Source organism: Centroberyx affinis, unplaced genomic scaffold (genome assembly GCF_046629955.1).
Source record: "Centroberyx affinis isolate AG114_WGS23_722 - 3 ecotype Tasmania unplaced genomic scaffold, CSIRO-AGI_Caff_v1 ptg000852l_1, whole genome shotgun sequence".
NCBI lineage: Eukaryota > Metazoa > Chordata > Actinopteri > Beryciformes > Berycidae > Centroberyx > Centroberyx affinis.
Window position 1 is genome coordinate 171,493 of NW_027279446.1, and position 21,199 is coordinate 192,691.

General features: G+C 38.6%; 1 protein-coding gene across 1 annotated transcript in view; it reads right to left on the reverse strand.

Moving 5' to 3' along the window:
* Nucleotides 1-21,199, reverse strand: part of vegfc (vascular endothelial growth factor c) — a 67,013-nt gene that overhangs the window by 7,617 nt on the left and 38,197 nt on the right. The window contains exons 4-5 of the mRNA XM_071521067.1: nucleotides 17,248-17,387; nucleotides 7,254-7,396 (exon numbers count right to left, since the gene is read on the reverse strand). Coding sequence (XP_071377168.1) covers nucleotides 7,254-7,396; nucleotides 17,248-17,387 — 283 coding nt within the window. The remainder of the gene's footprint in view (nucleotides 1-7,253; nucleotides 7,397-17,247; nucleotides 17,388-21,199) is intronic.

A 21,199-nucleotide genomic window follows, 5' to 3' on the forward strand; every position in this document is an offset into this window, starting at 1 on the left:
GTTTGACAAATGTCGTCCAGGTTAGATTTGTAACACAAACACACATACACACACACACAGAGGAAAGCCTATGTACTTGTAGTATATGTCTATTTAAATTGTTTTTATCTCAACTACAGTGAAGCCAAAGGCAAATTTCCAGAAATGGACAACCTATCTATCTATCTATCTATCTATCTATCTATCTATCTATCTATCGGTAACACTTTACAATAAGGGTCACTAAGTTAAGGGTTAGTTGATGATTAATAAGGGTTAGCTAATGCTTAATAAGCATTAACTAACCCTTAATTAACAGTTAACTAATATGTAATTTACTAATGGTGTTCATGTTAATTAAGGTATTAATTTATACATTATTTAATAGTTTATAAAGATGACTATTAAATAATGTATAAATTAATACCTTAGTTACATGAACACCATTAGTAAATGATTACCAGACACATTAGTTAACTGTTAATTAAGGGTTAGTTAATGCTTATTAAGCATTAACTAATCCTTAATTAATGTACCCTTATTGTAAAGTGTTACCTATTTATCTATCTATCTATCTATCTATCTATCTATATACATACATAAGATAATGATTTGGGGTTTTTTTTCAGCATTCTCCTGTCTACTATTGAAGACATGAGGTAAAGTCATTTTTCTTGAGTCAGAAAACAAAAAACAGCATTGGTGATGGGACTTGATTCCACCCAAGCGTAGGGGTAGATTCCCATTAATGTTAGATTCACCACATTGTTAAAGGAATAGTTCACCCAAAAATGAAAATTCTGTCATCATCTACTCACCCTCATGCCAGTTGAAACACAGGTGAAGTTTGCCCATATAACACACAGGGAGGTTGCCAGCACAACTCCATAGCAGCCTTGTCCAAAACAACTGAAGTCAGTGGGGACCAGTTCTTCAGAGTTCCAAAAAGACCTACAGTATATTTACACCATAATTTAGTGCAAATCTTAACTACAGCTGATTGATTTGCAACAAATAATGGTGTTCAGGTCTTTCTATTCACAGTGTGATTGTTTGGCTGTTTTTGTTTTGGAACTCTAAAGAACAGGTCCCCATTGACTTCAGTTGTTTTGGAGAAGGCTGCTACCAAGTTGTGCTGGCAACCTCCCTGTGTGTTATATGGACTAACAAATTTCACCTGTGTTTCATTTGGCATGAGGATGAGTAGATGATGACAGAATTTTCATTTTTGGGTGAACTATTCCTTTAAGACAACAGCACAATAAATAAGCTTGTGTACTCAAAACCACAAGTCTCTGCTTCATTTCAAATCCATTGAACCGTGCAGGTTGTTTTGGAAACTTTTAGAAAAAGCAACGTAATGGGAGACTGTTAGACTTCCACTGGACGTGCTGTCGAGTTCAGCTCCCTATAGGAATAATGTAAGAATGTAATTTCTGCTTTGAGGTTAATTTTTTTCAATGGCATTTGAATTGTTGATATCCATGTACAACGTTTTCTATAAAACCGTTAAATCATGAAAAACAAATTTCAGAGGGGAAAAAATAGTCCACTCCGAACCAGGCTATCTCAGCAAGCGCTTGGTTTAGTAAGATGAATTTCTTCATAAGTGTAACCATTAGAGCCACACATTCCCACATAAAAAGCCAAATAAAAAAATTCAACATATATCATTCTGTCATATGCCATGATTGTGATGTGGTTTGTGGCTTATGGGTGAGGGAGCACAGATTGGCATGGCATGTTCATATTGACATTTGCGCCAATGTATGATAACAAAGGCTTTTATTATGCAGGATCACATAGTGCTGATGCATTGCGGGTTAGCTGTGAACCTACTGTGTTTGATTTGAAGAAGCTTTATTGACATGACAGTCGCTGGCAGTGGTCAGTTGTCAGGAAACATACAAATACATAAACGCACACTTACTTACTGGTAGAGTGGCCAATGTGGTCACAGTGTAAACAAAGTTGTTCTATCTCACATGGGACCCAAGTTTTGGAAGAACCTTTACTATTGTTTTTGGGAATCTCAGACGCTTTGTTTCTAATGGGAAACATCACATTTTGTGGGAAAACGTTTCACTTCAGCACCAAGAGAGGTCTTTGACAAAAACCGCCAATAAAAGAGAGAAAAATAGGCAATTACAATTTTGGCATTATAACTGTACTGGGCAATTTTGAACATTGGCGGCCCCAAATGGCAATGAGAGGTAACTGTTTGAAAAATGTGAACTTCAGTACCTAGAAATCCTGTAAGGTGGTGTCAGTAAACTGCACACGGCACGCTCATGTTTGCCAATCTGTGATGCTTTATACCAATGGTTCTCAATGTGGGGTCCGAGGACCACCAGGGGTCCTTGAGGGGGTTCCAGGGGCTCCCCAGCAAATTGATGAATAATTAAACTTCACCATTATTTCATTTACAATTAGTGAACACAATTAGAGAATGTAGAAGAATGGCTGTTTTGATCATAGTTTCACTGTTATCTCTCTACCTACAATACAAATAGTCATTGAATTCTGGACAAAATCATATCTAACAATAAAAATATTCTCAGATTTGGGGCAGAGAGACAAAATCTCATCAAATGGGGGTCCGTGGCCGTAATGTGGACTAAATTAGGGGTCCTTGATATGAATAAGGTTGAGAATCACTGCTTTATACCAAAGATACCAAAGGGATGAGAGAGGAAAAGATCTAATGGTGATGAGTCCAGCTTTCTCTGGACGGAGCACTCACTCGTGGTTTAGGAGAGACTTTTGGACTTCACTCTTAAGTTTGGATTTGTCACTCCCTGTGTATGGACTAGATTTCCTGTTGGTGTCCATACAAAAGACAAGAGGAAATAGAGTGAAACTATGCCGTCTCTATTAGAGGGAATTGGACGCTGTTCTCTATTGCAGCCCCTCTTTGTGATTCAGGCTGATAAAATTTTTTTTACTGAAAGATCTTGTCTAAGGCAGCTGTTCGTGTCCAGAGTGTTTTACAGTGAGCAAACAGATTATTTATTGTGAGGATTGAAGCTGGGACCTTCTGGTTACAGGACAGTCCCTCTAACCCCTAGGCCACCCTGCTTCCTGTGAGACACAGTCCTGAGGTGCAGGAATATTTTAAGCAAATTTCAAAATCTTTGGCTTTGACGTCTGACTCTACAAAGAAAGACGCAGTGGTGTGTCTCTGCGTGGTTAACTCTTATTTAACCAGGCAAGTTAACTACGAACATATTCTTGTTTACAGTCATGGACTGGGAAAGTACAGTAGATGCAGTGGGTGGGAGAGTCACACAACTGGCAGCTGCCCAATACAACCACAGTCCTCCACTGTCAGCCACTGAGTAATCCTTCTTGAGAAAACCCTGTAAAATACGGATTTCGAGAAGAGCCAGCGTTCAGTTGTTTTGACAAATCCCGGCTGAATGGGGGTGACACCTCAGCGGGACTAAAAATCAACGTGGCAGTCTTAAAACAACAGAATGGCAATGGTAGATAATACTGTTTGTGTCCTCCACTGGGACTTAATGGCTATAGCTACTGTCTGTAGATTTAAACACACATATATCTTAAGACATCTTGCAGTCCATTTGTATCTAAATGTCAAACTTATTAGAGATTTAAATGCTCCTTAGTCAGCCTAATGTGGAAAGGAAATAGCGCATGATTTATTAATAATAATAATGATAAGAACAATAAGAATAACAATAATAAAGCATCTATATCCTTAAGGGAGGGTCCTATAATGATTTTATCCAATTATTTATTATAATTATTTATATCCTATAATGTGTGATGGCTACAGTGCTGCAGTGTTTGGTTTGAAAAAAGCTAAAGTCTCATCTACAAGCTTACATAGGTAATTTGTTTTGCACTTTTAATACATACTGTGTGTGTGCATGTGTATGTGTGTGTGTGTGTGTTTGTATATGTGCATGTGTATGTGTGTAGCTGTGGAATCCGCTATGTTGGGGTCTCCACATTCTTCTGTCTCTCATTTGTTTACATGGAGTCCACAGAGTGTTATTATAGCGACACACACACACACACACACACACTCTCAACAAACACATTCTCCATTGCGGTCATAAATACTCCTCAGTGACCACACAAACATTCTCCTGTCACAAACAGTAACACAGAGAAAGATGGCTAAACTAACTAGTGCGTGTGAATGTATGTGTGTTCATTACGCTGTGTGACTCATATGCCTTCACAAGAGCAGAAACCCCAGAAAAGTGGTCACTACTGGAACTCATTAGCCAAAGTTATTTTTAAAGATCAGGGTGAACAGTGAAAATCATTTAAAATTAGGCAATGAATGTAGGCTGAAGTGGTAATCCTCGAGTTTGTGTTCTTTTTAATTTAATTGTATTTCGTCTCCATCTTTGGGGCTAAGTTCTCATTGCTGTGGTGTTTCTGCACTGCACTTCCCAGAGATCACCTGCCAATCAAACAGTGTGTCCAGTACTGTGACGTCTTTTTCCTTGGATTCTCTGTTGATGCAATTTGAGTGTCTGTAGGTGGCACTGTTTTCTTTGTTCAGCCATAGCTGCTGTCGCTGCTTACGCTAACTACCCAGTTCTCTCCAAACAAATCGCTGTTGCTGTTACCAGAAATGCTACCAGAAATGTAAAACGCATCACAACTGAACTGACTGTAAAAAGATTGGACATCACATATTTAATGCCTGGTATTCACAGATTTATTTTGGCTTGCATTGTAGAGGTGCACACACTTGGCAACGACGACCAGCTGAATTTGGGGAACACACACTTGGCAACCACCTGAATTTAGGAATACTCACTTGGCAACCAGTTGAGTTTGGGGAACATACACCTGGCAACCAGCTGAATTTGGGGAACACTCACTTGGCGACTAGCTGAATTTAGGGAACACATACTTGATGACCAGCTAGATTTGGGGAACACACACTTGACGACTACCTGAATTTGGGGAACACACACTTGACAACTACCTGAATTTGGGGAACACACACTTGACGATCAGCTGAATTTGGGGAACACACACTTGACGACCAGCTAAATTTGGGGAACACACACTTGATGACCAGCTGAATTTGGGGACCACACACTTGACGACCAGCTGAATTTGGGGAACACACACTTGGTGACCAGCTGCATTTGGGGAACATCCAATACAACACCCAAATCTGCTGAAAACACAAACTACTATACAACATGTTCATGAAAGAATTTCCTGGCTTTTGTCGGTCTGTGTTCAGATTTGAGTGGTTGACCAGCTCACATTACAGGAGGATGTCAAGACTTGTCCAGATATATCGTCATAAAAATCAAACAATGATCCCAACTGGATCAGGAGGCAAGAGATTAAGGTCCTGAACCCTCACACACGACAAGATCATCTGTGCGGCCAACAGACTTGGCTTGACCTGGAAAATCAGTCGTGATGGCAAATTGTTGCTAGAACCAACCTAAGTCATGTAGTGCAGTGGTTCTCAACGTGGGGTCCGGGGACCACCAGGGGTCCTTGAGGGGGTTCCAGGGGGTCCCCAGCAAATTAATGAATTGTTAAACTTCTCATCTCTTCTACTAATCTCTCTACCTACAATACAGATAGTCATGGAATTCTGGACAAAATCATATCTAACAATAAAAATATTCTCAGATTTGGGCCCGAGAGACAAAATCTCATCAAATGGGGGTCTGTGGCTCTAATGTGGACTAACTTAGGGGTCCTTGATATGAAAAAGGTTGAGAATTAGTGATGTAGTGTGCCTGGCTCACACCAATAACCTTCCTGGCTATTTTCACCAAGATCCCCAGTTAGGATTTATTGCTCGTGGTCAAGGTGCCAAATCAGAATACAACATGTAATGTTAAAGCAGATTCAACAAAACTGATAAAACAAGGTCGTCATTTTACCTCATGTTAAAAAGAGTTGTCTGTATTTGTGTCAAAACACATTGTAATCTACTCTCCACAACAGTTGCCTGATATTTATAGTTGTCCTCTACCTTGGTTTGCTTGTCCACTCTTCAGATCTGACTTGAGATGCGACTGCACCTTTCTCCGCAAGCATAACATTCATAACAATATCGCAAGGATGCCTGTATGCTATCTAGCAATTTGGCTGGGATAGCAACTGCTTCGCTGGTTTTGTTGGCATTATTTGGATGTGTTGGATGCCAGTGTGTTTTTGTAGCTACGTAAACAGCAGCAGACAAGGCTTTCTAACAGATGCCAAAAAGTACAATGATGCTCCCAAACCCAAGACTAATAATCATAAATATTCGACATGACCAAAATATTGAGCAAAACAATTAAGATGATCATATCAGCAACAATCGAGCAGCTTGTAGAGCTCACAGGAGCTTCTCAGTGTGTGTGTGTGTGTGTGTGTGTGTCTGTATGTAACCAATGCTATGTCAACAATAGCTGAATTCATTCCACAGCGTTGCCACATGAAATTTATATTTTCCTTTCTTGAATTACACCTATCCAGGATTCTGTTTGTTTTATTTATTTATTTTGTGTTTTTTTCAGCTCCAGTAATTAATACTAATTGTGATGTAATTGACCTATAATTGTTAATTCTGAGCATTTAAGTGAGCAATAACCCCAGGTAAATACGTTTTTCTTTCCTCTTTTTTTTCTTTTTTTTTTTTTTCTTTTTAAATGCAAAGCACCTCATGGATCCAAATGTAACTCACTCACATATTCATTCATTCATTCATTCATTCATTCATTCATTCATTCATTCATGTTTAAGCACCAGTGAAAACACAGGCATTGTCTCCACTGTATTGTTTTCTGAATCCACTTCATAATCTCCCTAAAATCCCTTTAAGATGTATTGAAGGGACCTGGTAAATTTAGAGCCATTTTGAGTACATTTGAGAAAAGGAAAATGCATTCAAAATGTCTGACTACCTTAAGTTGAAGAATGAATAATATATGTTATGAAATATTTTCGCCAGTGAGACAATATAGAAAAAGTTTGTAAAGCTTGTGAGTACTTTACTGTTATTGGATATTTATACTTTGACATAAATTTCTTGAATTTCCACTCCACTTCAATTGAGAAAAGTATTTTATAATACATTTATATAATAAATGTACTTAGAACTGATTTTGTAACACAGGAAAAAGTTATACTTTTTATATCCATGTGTATTAGTGCGTGTGTGTGCGTGCGTATCTGCATGCATATCTATGTATATGTATGGGTGACTGCATCCCTGCATGCTACTGTGTGTTTGTGTGTGTGTGTGTGTGTGTGTGTGTGTGTGTACTCACCGATGTACTGTGGGGAGGGTCTGGGAGGGGGCGGAGGTGGTAGAGGGTGGTTGTGTTGCATGCTGGCCATCATGGTAACACATCGACACAGCCTGCTGTTCCAAGCCTGACCATGAGGACAAGTCCTATTGGCTAGTGGACACCTTAAACAGAGAGAGAGAGAGAGAGAGAGAGAGAGATTAGAGTGTGTGTGTGTAGGCAACATGAGGACGCAACTGATATGGGGTTTTAATAAAAGGCCAATATGGGCCTGATACGTATATTGGTCTAACCTGATTGTAAGATTGTAAATACCAGTGAACAAGTGCGTGTGTGTGTGTGTGTGTGTGTGTGTGTGTGTGTGTGTTTCAAAGCATGTACAGCGAGAAGATCATTATTGCAAAGTAAGACCCGACAGGGTGAATCAAGACCTTGACATGAAGTGGCTCCCTGTACCCTACGTTATCCTGCTTATTACACAGCTCCTTACCAAAGACATTAATCATTTAAGATGCAATATTGATTTAAAATGCTTTTATTACAAGCTAAAGTAATTTACATGCTTCCATCAAAAAACTAGTAGCTAGTATCCATGGGCTGCACCACAGAACTGGAATGGATAGAACGGTCCTTCCACTGTTTGCTAAAAGGCTAAAATGGTGATTATGGAATTTTAAGGGTTAACAAGTCTGGGCATTAAAGCTGTAAAGTGTGTCACACTAACCCTAACTGTGCAGATGAGTCTGTTGCACATGTGCTTAGCAAACTCAACTGAAAGCTGACGTTAGCAAACAAGGCTAACATAGCATTATCAAAGATTGTGCTTCTCTTGCTAGCTCCTCTAGTCAGCATTAGAATATTAGCAATCCATGGCAAAAAAAGTGGCAGATTCCCTACTATTCTCACTCATTTCTGGTTATGGGAGACAGTTGTTAATGTTATACACTAAATGGTAACACTTTACAATAAGGGTCACTAAGTTAAGGGTTAGTTAATGCTTAATAAGGGTTAGTTGATGCTTAATAAGCATTAACTAACCCTTAATTAACAACTAATGTGTAATTTGCTAATGGTGTTCACCACCAGGAGTACATTTGTAAATTCTTAAATTGAGTGGTATTTCCCTTTTAATAATTCTCCACTTCGTTCACAATGTACAAATCTCACATTGTCTTTCTGTCTCAGTAAGTTCTGCTGCTACTACAACTCCATTCTGTTAATGCTGGAATCCAGACTTTTTTGCACATTTTCATTCATGCATTTCTACTTACTATGTCTGCGTGTTGGAATTGTCAGTTGTTTATATAACCCCTGTTAGCTCTATTCTTATATCCTGTTATTTGCTGTATCTTATTACTATGTGCGGCAACAACTGCCCAATTTTAAAGTTCCATCTAATATAATCTGAAACATTAATCCATCCCAATCTTCAAAATGTTTATAGGGCAGTCTATATATCACTGAAACTGGTCAAACTAGCCAGAAATTCCTCATCTCTTTCTGTCTGATCTTCAAAAGTTGGCCGGGATAGAAACTGGCCGCTTAATTGGTTCAAGAGACGGCATTTCTCAGATGTGTGTGTGTGTGTGTGTGTGTGTGTCTGACTGTGTAGCTCAGGATTAAGCCTCTGACGATAAGGAAGCTGAAGGACTGTAGACAAATAAACACCTTGATCAAAGGAGGTTTTCTTGGGTTAACTTCAGTCAGGCACCCGGGGACGAGAGGGAAATATCAGTGGAATATCTTTGCTAAATATCTCTGGGATTTCTGCTGCCTGAATTCACTGTGTTTGGAAAAAAAATGCTTACACAGTAGTAACCCTTCATGTATTTTTTACTGCATCCATCCTACACTGGTACTGTATACACTGGTGTGTATTGTAGAAGTCCTCCTTCATATATTTACACTGCATCTATCTCGCATTAGTTAGTCCCTCCAGGACTCCATGGACAAAACTACCAAATTCTGTGGTAATTCTGCAGCTTGGAAGTAATATTCTGCGATTTCCCGGAAATCCTTCATCTTTTGCCAATGACCTGAATCAGCATTAGAGCAGATTTGATCCTGGACACTTTGACATTTGTTGTGACAGAGTATGCAGTGCTATTTGTGACTATAATTCTGTCAAAATTAATGAGAGTGAGGTTACCTCAATCCTGGCAAGAGTCAAGCCAAATAAGGCCCCAGGTCCTGATGGCCTGAGAGGGAGGGTACTCAAGAGCTGTATCTTCCAACTTAAATCTGTTTTCACTAAATTATTTTAATATCTGCTTGATGAACATGTTGTACCCCAGTCCTGGAAACTGTCCACTATCCCAGTACCTAAAAAGGCTGAGGCTTCCTCACTAAATGATTTCAGACCAGTCGCCCTGACCAGCATTTACATAGCATTTTAAAAACTTTGCTTCACAAAGCACTTCTAGTTTTCCCCAATTTGGATTTGTCGGAGTTGTATGTGGCTCCATTGTATCAGGCATCCGTGGTACCTGCTCAGTAGGCCTACAGAACCTATTATGTCAATAGCCCAGTGGTCTCTAGTGATCATTTTTGGGTAATTCATGTTTTGTTGGAGTAAATTTTGAATGATTCCATGACTCATTCATTTTTCCATGGATGAACCATAATTTCCCGGAAGAGTTTGTTTTTTTTCTGTGGTAAATTCCACAATCGTGGAAACACGAATTGCGGAACAGGTCTTCACGTGTGTATTCTCCAAATCAAATTTCTCGTCACATGTGTATTCTCCAAATTCAACTGGTCGTCAAGTGTGTATTTCCCAAATGCAACTGTTTGTCAAGTCTTTCCCAGTCAATGCTCAACTTCAATTCAAGTTAATGAATTCAATGGATATAACTTGGTTTCGAAGTTTTGATGGCAAATGATATTAGAGTCAGTGGTTCTTTGGCTCCGCCCACTGAGGTTTAACCAATGAGATTATGTCTGCCTCCAGAGCAGCTCTGCCTCCAAGAAATGTAGAACAAAAACTCCAAGCAGCAGATAAATAGAGAGGAAGACAGAAAATAAATGAGACAACGAGATGGGAAACAAGAAATCGACACATGCCAAAATTCCAGCCATTTGGATAAAGTTTTAGTGTTAATTGGGTGATGAGAGGTTTAGGATGCTGATGAGGAGACTGGAAGGAAGCAGATTTGCAGACAAATAAACATATCCATCAGAGCCAGTGCTCTTTGGTTAACCTCAGTGAGGTGGGGGTGGAAGAGAGAGTCAGAGTGATATCTCTCTTTGGCTAGAACATCTCTGGTACTTGCTATCTTTAGAGAGAATGTCCTTGGTATTTGTTTTCTCTAGTTAAATTGTTCCTGTTTTCTCTCCATCCTTCCCTCCATGCCTCTTTAATTCTTTTCCATCCTCTTCCTTCAGCTTCTCAGTATATCTCCCTTTCTTCTCATTTCTTCCCTATTTGACTATTCTCCCTTACTTTCACCTTCATACCTGTACTCTTCTCAACTCACCCATTCACTCCCTCATGTCCCCTTTAGCCCACTGGATTAATTACAGGGTAACAAGGGTAATAAAATATTTGCAGTACTCCTACTGCTAATATTTTACTATTTTACTCTAGGGTTGGGCTGATATACGTGTGCTGATATATCAGGCCAATACTGGCGTTTGGATATCGGCCAGTATCAGATATCTTGGATATGATGAATAAAATGTAGTTTGATTACATATTTATTGTAGAATCAATACTACACTGGTTGTCTATGAGAAGCCCTTAACCTAAATGGGTTATTTTGCCACATTTTAATCATGTAATCAAGTTTACATGTTATGTTTTATTATTATTACCCTGGGTTTCAAGGGAGAGTTTTAGTGTCCCATGGTCTAAGTGTTGTTTCAAAGGCTTTTCCACCCTGGCAAGCATAAAACTCTGGAGGAAACACTGAATGCTCAGGCTAGTTACCTCCACCAAGGAGGTTATGTATTCGGTGCCGTTTGTTTGTTTGTTTGTTTGTTTGTCTGTTTGTCAGCAGGATTACGGAAAAACTACTGGCCCGATTTTCGTGAAACTACGTGGAAGGGTGTAGCATGGGCCAAGGAAGAACCCATTAAATTTTGGAGCGGATCCGTATATTGGTTGCGCTTGCATATTTGCATATCATAGAAGACTGGACTATTGGCCTTGGTGGAGGTCTGCGCTCTATGAGTGCCCTTCTAGTTTTTAAATTAAAATTGGACACAAAATACCAGCTATTGGCAGCTTCAATCCAAGGAATCCAGGAACGTTTCCACCCCAAGTGGCATGCTTTGTTGCCATAGAAGCAACCTGATTTCACACAAAAACGTGAAATGAACACAACTTGTTAACAACATAGACTGTAAAAAAAAGATGGACGTAGTGAGTGTGATGTCACCGATAAGTTTCTGAAGGCCATTTTGAAGCCAAAAGATTGGGTTTACGATCGCTGCCATGTTGACATTTTTTTTTGCATTGGAAAGTAAGGATGTTGTGGTCAGAGTGGTGGATGTGCGTATGTGTTTGCCTTTAATGCCAGTGACCGGCGTTCAATTCCTAGTTGAAAGAAATTTCTAATGAGAGTCTAATTTTCAGCTAAAGTTTTTCTTATTTAATCATGACCAAAGCCTTTCCCAGACCTTAACCAAGTTGTTTTAGTTGCTTAACCATTGGCTGAAGTTGGCTAACTTAAGTCCGTGTCCTGCAGACTTTTGGTCCTACATGGTGATTAAAGAGCCACACATAGAATGGGTATCTGAATAATCATCGAGGTGGACATGCAGTCTTACCAATATAGACTATATGTATATATATACTGTATATATATATGATTTTGTCCACAATTCCATGACTATCTGATAACATATATCAGATAACAGTGAAACTATGATCAAAATACATTCTCTAATTGTGTTAACTTCTTGTAAATGAAATAATGGTGACATTTAACGATTCATCAATTTGCTGGGGACCCCCTGGAACCCCCTAAAGGACCCCTGGTGGTCCCCAGACCCTACGTTGAGAACTACTGCTATAGAGAACCTTTCTAAAAGTCTTCTTTACAGCACTGTGAAGGTAATATTCTGCTACGGTACAAACCTAAATAACTAATTTAAGGTGTTATATAAAAAAAAAACCTATAAAGAGAGTAGGAAATAAAGGTTTATTCATATATAAGGCCGTAATTATGGTTTATAGCCATGTATAGTCTATCAAATCTTTGTAAGGCTTAATAAAAAACTGATTATCTGCTATATACACTAAATATCGTTATTCTTCATTAAGATCCACTTTCTGTCCAATATTCTCTCCCTTACAGAAAAAAAACATGAATTTCACATGTGGAAAATCCCATGTGAAACACATGACATCACATGGGCAATATGTGCTTTGCACATGGGAAATGTGTGGTTCTGGGACATTTTCAGGTGCTCCACATGTTATAACATGTGATAACATGATTACATGTGATATCATGTTTTTCCACATGTGTGCACATGTGTGCACACATGTGGAAAAACATGTTATCACATTGGAAATGCATGTGTTTTTTCTGTCGGGGGCAGGCATACCTGCCCCATAAATACCTAAAACATTGATTATCCATATTTAGCGAATAAACTGGTGGTGCATGCTCCCTGATGCCGAATTGCTCCGGAAACTGAATACCTTGTTTGGATTTCCACAAACCGCCAAGAAAAATATACTTCCTCTGAATGTACTGTACACATATTCATTTTTTTAAAAACACCACAGTGCGAACACAGACGTCGGCATAATCCGCAACATTTTGGGAGCTGTTCACTTGGACGAAGAGACAGACAGCAGGCGGTGTGTTTGCAGACAGACAAATTGTTTGAAGTGGTTGTGAAAGAGTTTGCCGATGAAAAGGCTGACAATGTGGTTTCAATTATAGTTGGAGTGGCACGGATACACACACACACATATACACACCGATGGGGGGTGGTGAGAGAGGAAGAGGAGGGAAAAGAGAGAGAAAGAGAGAGAAAGAGATGTTCTTGGTAGAAGGCAGAGACTGTTCTATGAAGTCTGGCTCGTTCTCTCACTTCACCTAATATGAAACATACGTACGCTCCATGCTGACGCATGAGAGTGTGTGTGTGTATGTGTGTGTGTGTGTGTGTGTGTGTGTGTGTGTGTGTGTGTGTTCTTACATACTGGATGATGATTTGTAGGTGTGAAATCCCTACAATACGTTTCCTTTTCTAGCCCTAATCCGGCATGTTTTGCTTTGATTAACACCATTGCTCCGTGTGTGTGTGTGTGTGTGTGTGTGCATGCGCGCGAGTACAGTTTCAAATACTTGGCTGGCTTTGTCAAGTGCAACTCAAGTACTTAAAATATTCTATTTGAAGATGTTTCTTCAACCTGCACCAGTAGTCCTACGCTCACCACTCACACACACACATACGTCAATAAAAGTCAATGAAGTGGATTTTATGACCCACTACAACATCTGGATAGAAAAAACTAAACCAAAATAGTCAGTATGAACTGTCTGGTTATTTACCTGGTAGAATAGAATAGAATAGAATAGAATGAAGGAGAGTGGAATAGAGTAAAGTGGAGGGGAATATAATAGAATAGAGTAGGGTAGAACAGAATAGAGTCAAATAGACAACAGTAGAGTAGAACATACTCGAGTAGAGTAAAATAGAGTAGAGTGGAGTAGAATAAAATAGGATAGAACTGAGTAAAATAGAATAAAAAAAGAGTAGAATAGAATGGAGTAGAATACTATTGAGTGCAATAGAATAGAAGAGAAGAGAACAGAATAGAGAATTTGGTTAATGGGTCAGTTAGGATTTTCCTGATTTCCATTCTTCATTAACAGAACATCAGCCGTATGAGTCGCAGAGTATCATGTTACACATGTTGTAGGTTACATTCATACTAATACTCTTTCTCCTCATCTGTTTTTCACTCAACCCCCCCCCCCTCTCTCTCTCTCTCTCTCTCTCTCTCTCTAACTAGCTCCCCATGTCTTTTCTTGGTTTAGATTTATAGTGGAAGTCTATGGCATATATAAGTGCACATTCCAAATTGAACAGGTCATTACTCTCCAGTAGTGTACCCCCCACCAACACACACACACACACACACACACACACACACACACACACAGAACCGTTTTCAGAGTCTTCATTTGTGTACTTGGATTTCATCTTCACCAGGATCTTAACATCGTTTATCATATTGCTCACACACCTGATTTATAAAAATGAATAGAAGTGAGGAAAAAAGAGCTGAGCAGGCAGAGCGGCTTCCTTTCCTTCTATAAATTGCAAGTGCGCCTCAGGAGAACTGCGCACATCAACTAGCGGGTTTACAACATTACAATGTAGACAGGGATTTTCGCTCATGTGACATTTAGTTATTGAAAAACGTTCCGAGGGCACATTGTGCCATGATTGGTTCTAAAAGACAGCCAATCACAAAGAAGAGGAGGCCGGCCGTTCAATTTGACTTCCGCGCTAAAAAGGGATGAGAAAGCAGTTATTTATTAAAGGTCCCATATTCTCCACTTTCCAGTGTTTTATTTTATGTCTTGAGGTCCATTCAAAGCTGTGTGTGTGGTGTCATGTACCAAAAACACTCTCAATCCATTTTCCAGCATCTCTCTGAGCCTTGCCAAGAACAGGCTGTTTCTGTTGCTGTGTCTTTAAGGCTCATTCATATTAACGACCCCTCTGTTCTGATTGGCTAACCGTTTCAAGACTGAAAAGTGAGACACCACAGACCCGGCAGAACAGGCAGCTACAGGTAGGGAAAACTCTCCGGTAATAAACAATGACAACCGCTCAACCGCTTTGAAAAAAACACTTTGTTAGTCTAATTTCTGTTAGTTATTATTTCTTACAAAAATGATAATGAGCTAACCTTTGTGACACCACAAATTTACGGAGGTCCAAACAGCTCGTTTAGAGACTTGCTTTTCTAATATGGATTGTGTGGATCTAATTGGCTAACATGCGTTTTGATACTTCCACCATGTTTAGATAGCACATCCAACTCCTTTATAATCAAAGAGGCAAGGGAAATCCTGTTTTACACGATATGGGACGTTTAATGCTAGCTTGCTAAGATCAAAAAGCTAATGTAGGCTACAGAGAACAGCTATTAAATAAAGTAGACAGTACAGATAGAAAGAAAGCATCATAAAATGTAACACACGCTAAAACAGGACACGTCGGCACATTTGAAAATGAAAAGATTCCAAAAACGTACCTTGTTTCTTTATCGGGGCTTTGCTAACGGTTTCTTTGAAAAATAACTGCTTTCTCATCCCGACTCCTCTTCTTTGTGATTGGCTGTCTTTTAGGACCAATCACGACACAAGGTGCCCTCAGAACGTTTTTCAATAACTAAAAGTCAGGAGCTGGATTTTCTACCTTTAGTATGTCCATTTCTTGAATTGGAAGGACCTTCTGTGAATGGAGTCTGCTCAGCTTCACCACTTATATAAAAAAAAAATATATATATATATATATAATAAATAAGTAATATATGTTTTAGTCTAGTTTATAATATAGGTTTGTAACACTTTACAATAAGGGTACATTAATATTAAGGGTTAGTTAATGCTTAATAAGCATTAACTAACCCTTAATTAACAGTTAATTAATGTGTCTGTAATCATTTACTAATGGTGTTCATGTTAACTAAGGTATTAATTTATACATTATTTAATAGTCATCTTTATAAACTATTAAATAATGTATAAATGAATACCTTAGTTAACATGAACACCATTAGTAAATTACACATTAGTTAACTGTTAATTAAGGGTTAGTTAATTAAGCATTAACTAACCCTTATTAAGCATTAAATAACCCTTAACTTAGTGTACCCTTATTTTAAAGTGTTACCTATAGGTTTTTCTTGGCTGATATTGATACTGATATTTTTGGGTTGAAGCTGTTTAGATCATCATTGGACACTAATACTCTCCATTGAAAACCAGGATGATAATAATTCTAAAACATACTGATGCATATTTGTGTGGAATATGATTAAAATATCTCAATAGAGTCAATTCAGGTTAAGGTCTTCCCATAGACAACCAATGTAGTATTGATCAATTCTACAATATATATGTAGCCTAATCAAATCGCATCATATCCATCATATCAGAGGTGGAACACACTGACTGGACCAGATCTGATTTTTAATATTTTTTAATAAAAGGACATGATTGACCCCGTATATCAGCAAATATATCAGTCTCACCTTCTTTTTTGAAGAATGATTGCACATGGGCATCCTTCTGTTTTTAGAGGATGTGAGCCAAAATAATACACCGTTCCTCATGGGATCCTGACTGTCAAAGAGTGTTGTGGATGCACCATAAATCACAGCATGTCCACACACACACACACACACACACACACACACACACACACACACACACACATACACACAGACACACATGGGTTCGATATGAAGACTGCTTCCAATGCTGTGTCTGCAGGTTGTCTGTGTGTGTGTGTGTGTGTGTGTGTGTGTGTGTGTGTGTGTGTGTGTGTGTGTGTGTGTGTGTGTGTGTGGATGTGTGTGCGTGTGTGTATGTATAAATGTATGTATATGTATGTATGCACTTGCGTATGTGTGTATGAATGTGTATCTATCTATGCATCTGTGCGTGTGCATGAATTGTGTGTGTGTGTGTGTGTGTGCATGTTAAAAGGAGTGTGTGTACATGCTTGCGTATTTATGAAAGTCTGAGAGTGCGTGAACGTGTTTGTGTGCATAAATGTGTATTTGTGCACTTGTGTATGTGTTTATAAATGTGTGTATATGTGTATGAATGTGTATGTGTGAATACTCATTGTAAGTCGACTTGAATAAGAGTGTCAGCTAAATGCCTAAAATGTACATGTAAATACAGTATGTGTGTATGCATGCTTGAATATTTCTATGACTTGATGTGTGTGTGTGTGTGTGTGCGTGTGTGTGTGTGTGTGTGTGTGTGTATGTGTGTGTGTGTGTGTGTGTGTGTGTGTGTGCGCTTACTCAGGCAGCGCTCTCCTGATGATGCTGTGAACCTGTTTGTAGACGTCCAGTTTGGACAGACAGCTGCACTGGGTGTGGTTGGCAACACTGATGGTCACCGGCTTGGTGCCGTGGGTCATCGGCACCGTGATCTCAAAGAGCTGAGAGAGAGAGAGAGAGAGAGAGAGAGAGAGCGAGCGGTGAGTCTACTGATCCAAACACTCCATACATCTTCTTCATACAATATGAATTACAGCATGTATGCAGGGTGTGCAAAATAACAGCAGTCAAAGAAGAGACAAGGAAATAAGTACTAAAATATGAAAATATAGAAGAAAAACACAAAAATGAATTGAAACATTTAAAAATTAAAATAGATGGCACCGAGTATAACGCTATGCAATTGTCAAGATATGCCAGTTCCACGTCAGATTTTCACAAATTAATAATTTCTTCCATGTCAGATTACCAACTACTTTCACATCACTTTTAACTCTATGAACCAGTAATCCCTTAAAATAACCTTACATTTACATTAATTCACCCCTTAATTCATGCAAAATCCCCTTAAAATGAGTTAAGGGAGTTATTAATGGAGGAGACCTCATCAAAACCTCCTTAAACACCCCCTTAATGTTTGACTGCTTACTTTCTAATATAATGTAAAATTCAGGGAGACAGGAACTTTCCATTAATAACTCATTAATAACCCTGTAAACCAGTGATTATCAACCTTTTTCATGTCAAGAACCCCTAATTTAGTCCACATTAGGGCCATGGACCCCCATTTGATGAGATTTTGTCTCTCTGTCCCAAATCTGAGAATATTTTTATTATTTGATATGATTTTGTCCAGAATTCCATGACTATCTGTATTGCAGGTAGAGAGATAACAGTGAAACTATGATCAAAACAGTCATTCTTCTACATTCTCTAATTGTGTTCACTAATTGTAAATGAAATAATGGTGAAGTTTAATAATTCATCAATTTGCTGGGGACCCCCTGGAACCCCCTCAAGGACCCCTGGTGGTCCCCGGACCCCACGTTGAGAACCACTGCTGTAAACCATACACAAAAGGCATTAAAAATCTCTTAATTTCTAGTGCCTCCACAAATCAACCCATGAATAAATCCCTTAAAAGCCCATGATATTAACCTTATATTTTTTAAAGCTATGTTATTTTTAATGGATAATTGATGTGCATGTAATGGAGGCATTAAGGACATTTCAGGGATAAAATTAAGGGGCTTGGTTTCGGACCAAATTTTGAAAGAAAACTGGCAGGCCGGTTATGTCTACACTGGAAATGAGCTCTCCACTGCCCCCACATAGTGATAGAGATGCTTACACAAGACTGTTGTATAGAACAGAACAGAGACCCTGAGAGCCACTTCATTCATTCAATGAGGGAGTTGAACAGCATGAATAGAAACTAATTAGTCTCAATGACTCTCTATTCAAGACTCTTTTAAATAGCTCTCTCTCTCTCTCTCTCTCTCTCTCTCTCTCTCTCTCTCTCTCTCTCTTTCTCTTGCTCTGTCTCTCTAATCAGTATCATTAAAACTGACCCCAGTCTTTGTGACCTGGCACAGTAGTCACCATGGTAATGGCCTCTAACACACACACACACACACACACACACACACACACACACACACACACACACAGTCTTTACGGGTTAAAGAGACAATCCTTCAACCAGAGGATCTGTGAGCAAGACACTGAATCTCGTCTCTTCTTCTTATATGAAAAATTTAATATTAAGCCTTTTTTATAACCCAGTTTCATAGCTGCTGTGATTACATGACTGATGGTAAGTAATGTCTATTTAGGCCAATGCAAATATGTAACTCTTTGTATAGAATGACTGACGGACATTTATGTGTAATGATATTCATCTTGATTGATTTAATCTGACTGACTGATTGATTGTTTTTGTCGCTCTTGTGGTTGTATTTTTCTTTTGGTAATTATGTCGTTAATTACTCATAGATTAACCACTAATTGATATATCAGGTACCTCTTAGTCACTATTAAGTTATACACTTATAAGTGATTAAACACTTGATGAATGAATGAATCAAGAACAGCATCATTAACTGACAGTGTAAATTACCAGTATGTCACAGTTTATGTATTATTACCTCTCTCGTTGCCACTGGTAATTATAATGTTAATGAACTATGTAGTATGTAACCTGCCAAACGCCCTTTGAAAAACAGTCCCTCCAGTTGTCAATCACTGCACTGGATCTTTAATTTATGATGCTTCTAATCTACACTACCAGTCAAAAGTTTGGACACACCTGATTGAACGTACTATGTTTTTCATTCTCTTAAAGCCATTTTGATCTAAAGGCCTATGCTTAAACACTTGAAATGTGTTTCTTAGACAAATATAAATAGTGATGTTGATCCTATGTATGAATTTCTTTCCAAAGCCTTTGCCTTTCCATCAAGGCAAAGGGCAGCTACTTTAAAGAATCTAAAATATAAGATACTTTTTTGGTCACTGCATAATTCCATTTGTGTTATTTCATAGTTTTGATGTCTTTTCTATTATTCTAAAATGTGGAAAATAGTAAAAATAAAGAAAAATGTGGTGTCCCCAAACTTTTGACTGGTAGGGTATATCGGTAAGACTGCATGTCCACCTCGGTGATTATTCAGATACCTGTGTTTGTTAATCTCTTTTAAGATGAGAAAACAAGGGGTTAATCTCTTCCATAAATTATATAAGCAGGTGTGTCTTTTCAAACCCTTACCCCTGCTGAAGTGCCCCTGAGCAAGACACTGAATCCCTACCAGCTCCAGGGTGCTGTTCTGTAATCGATCCGATCTCTGAGAAAAGACTATACCCCTACCGAGATCAATAAACTATCAGATTAAGATAACATGAAACTTTATTGATCCCTGAGGGGAAATTGGGACATTGCAGCAGCAAAAGAAAAACAGAAAAGAAATAAGAATATAGCAAAGGGAGGTATTAAACATAACATTACTGGGAATTACAACACCACAATGTGTTACATACTGTACTAATGTAAAAGTGAAGTGTAAAAAGAAAAAATTGACTAAATCTTTATGAGGGTGTGCATAATAATGTGCCACATGAAAGTCTACCGCATGGAAATCCAAGACAGGACAGGTGTCAAAGTAATCATCCCACACTATCAGCCTTTCCTTACGCACAAAACAACGAGACAGGCAGAAACACTTAAAGATACTTAAAGTCAGTCAAACAGTAAATTATACAGTTTAGTACAACTTCTATTACCTGCTAAGTGTCGAAACCTCTCAACACCTGCCAATTGCTTCAAGGCGCTGCCAAAAGCAGCATTTAGGAACAAAGCAGAACACCAAAACTTTCAGGGTGCCAAAACTGACCACAGCACGATGTTAAAAGAAAAATACAGAAAAAAAAAAACATCATGCAAAAACAATTAAAGACAAATGATTTCAGAGGGGGAGAAAAAATCATGTTCTAAAGGTCATTTCAATTCAGATGAACTGTAAATTATCTAGTCTGCCGCAACTTGAAATACCTACTAAGTATTTAAATCTCTCATCTTGGGCCAATCCTTTCAGATAACTGCCAAAAACAGCATTCAGGAAAAACTACCAGAGTGAAAAAATGTCTTGTGAAACCTCAAAAAGACCGTGGCTCAGCACCCGAAGCTTTGTTGTTGCTGCCAGATGAAAGCCTCTCAACTACAGCCTTGGCCTTTCAGTTTTTTTGACCTTACCTCAACTGGAGGTAAGGTCCTTTACGTGCTGAAGTTTCATGACTCCATGGTCCAAGAACCATTCAAAAACCATTGTACAACTTCCAAAATGCAAGAGCATCGATCTCAAAATAAGACTGTATTTTATTAATTCCTTGAAAACTGACGTTTTGGAGATGCGTTTTTTTTCCCCCAGCAGCTATGCTTTGTTCCAATGTTCCATCCAGCACAAAAACAAGCCACACA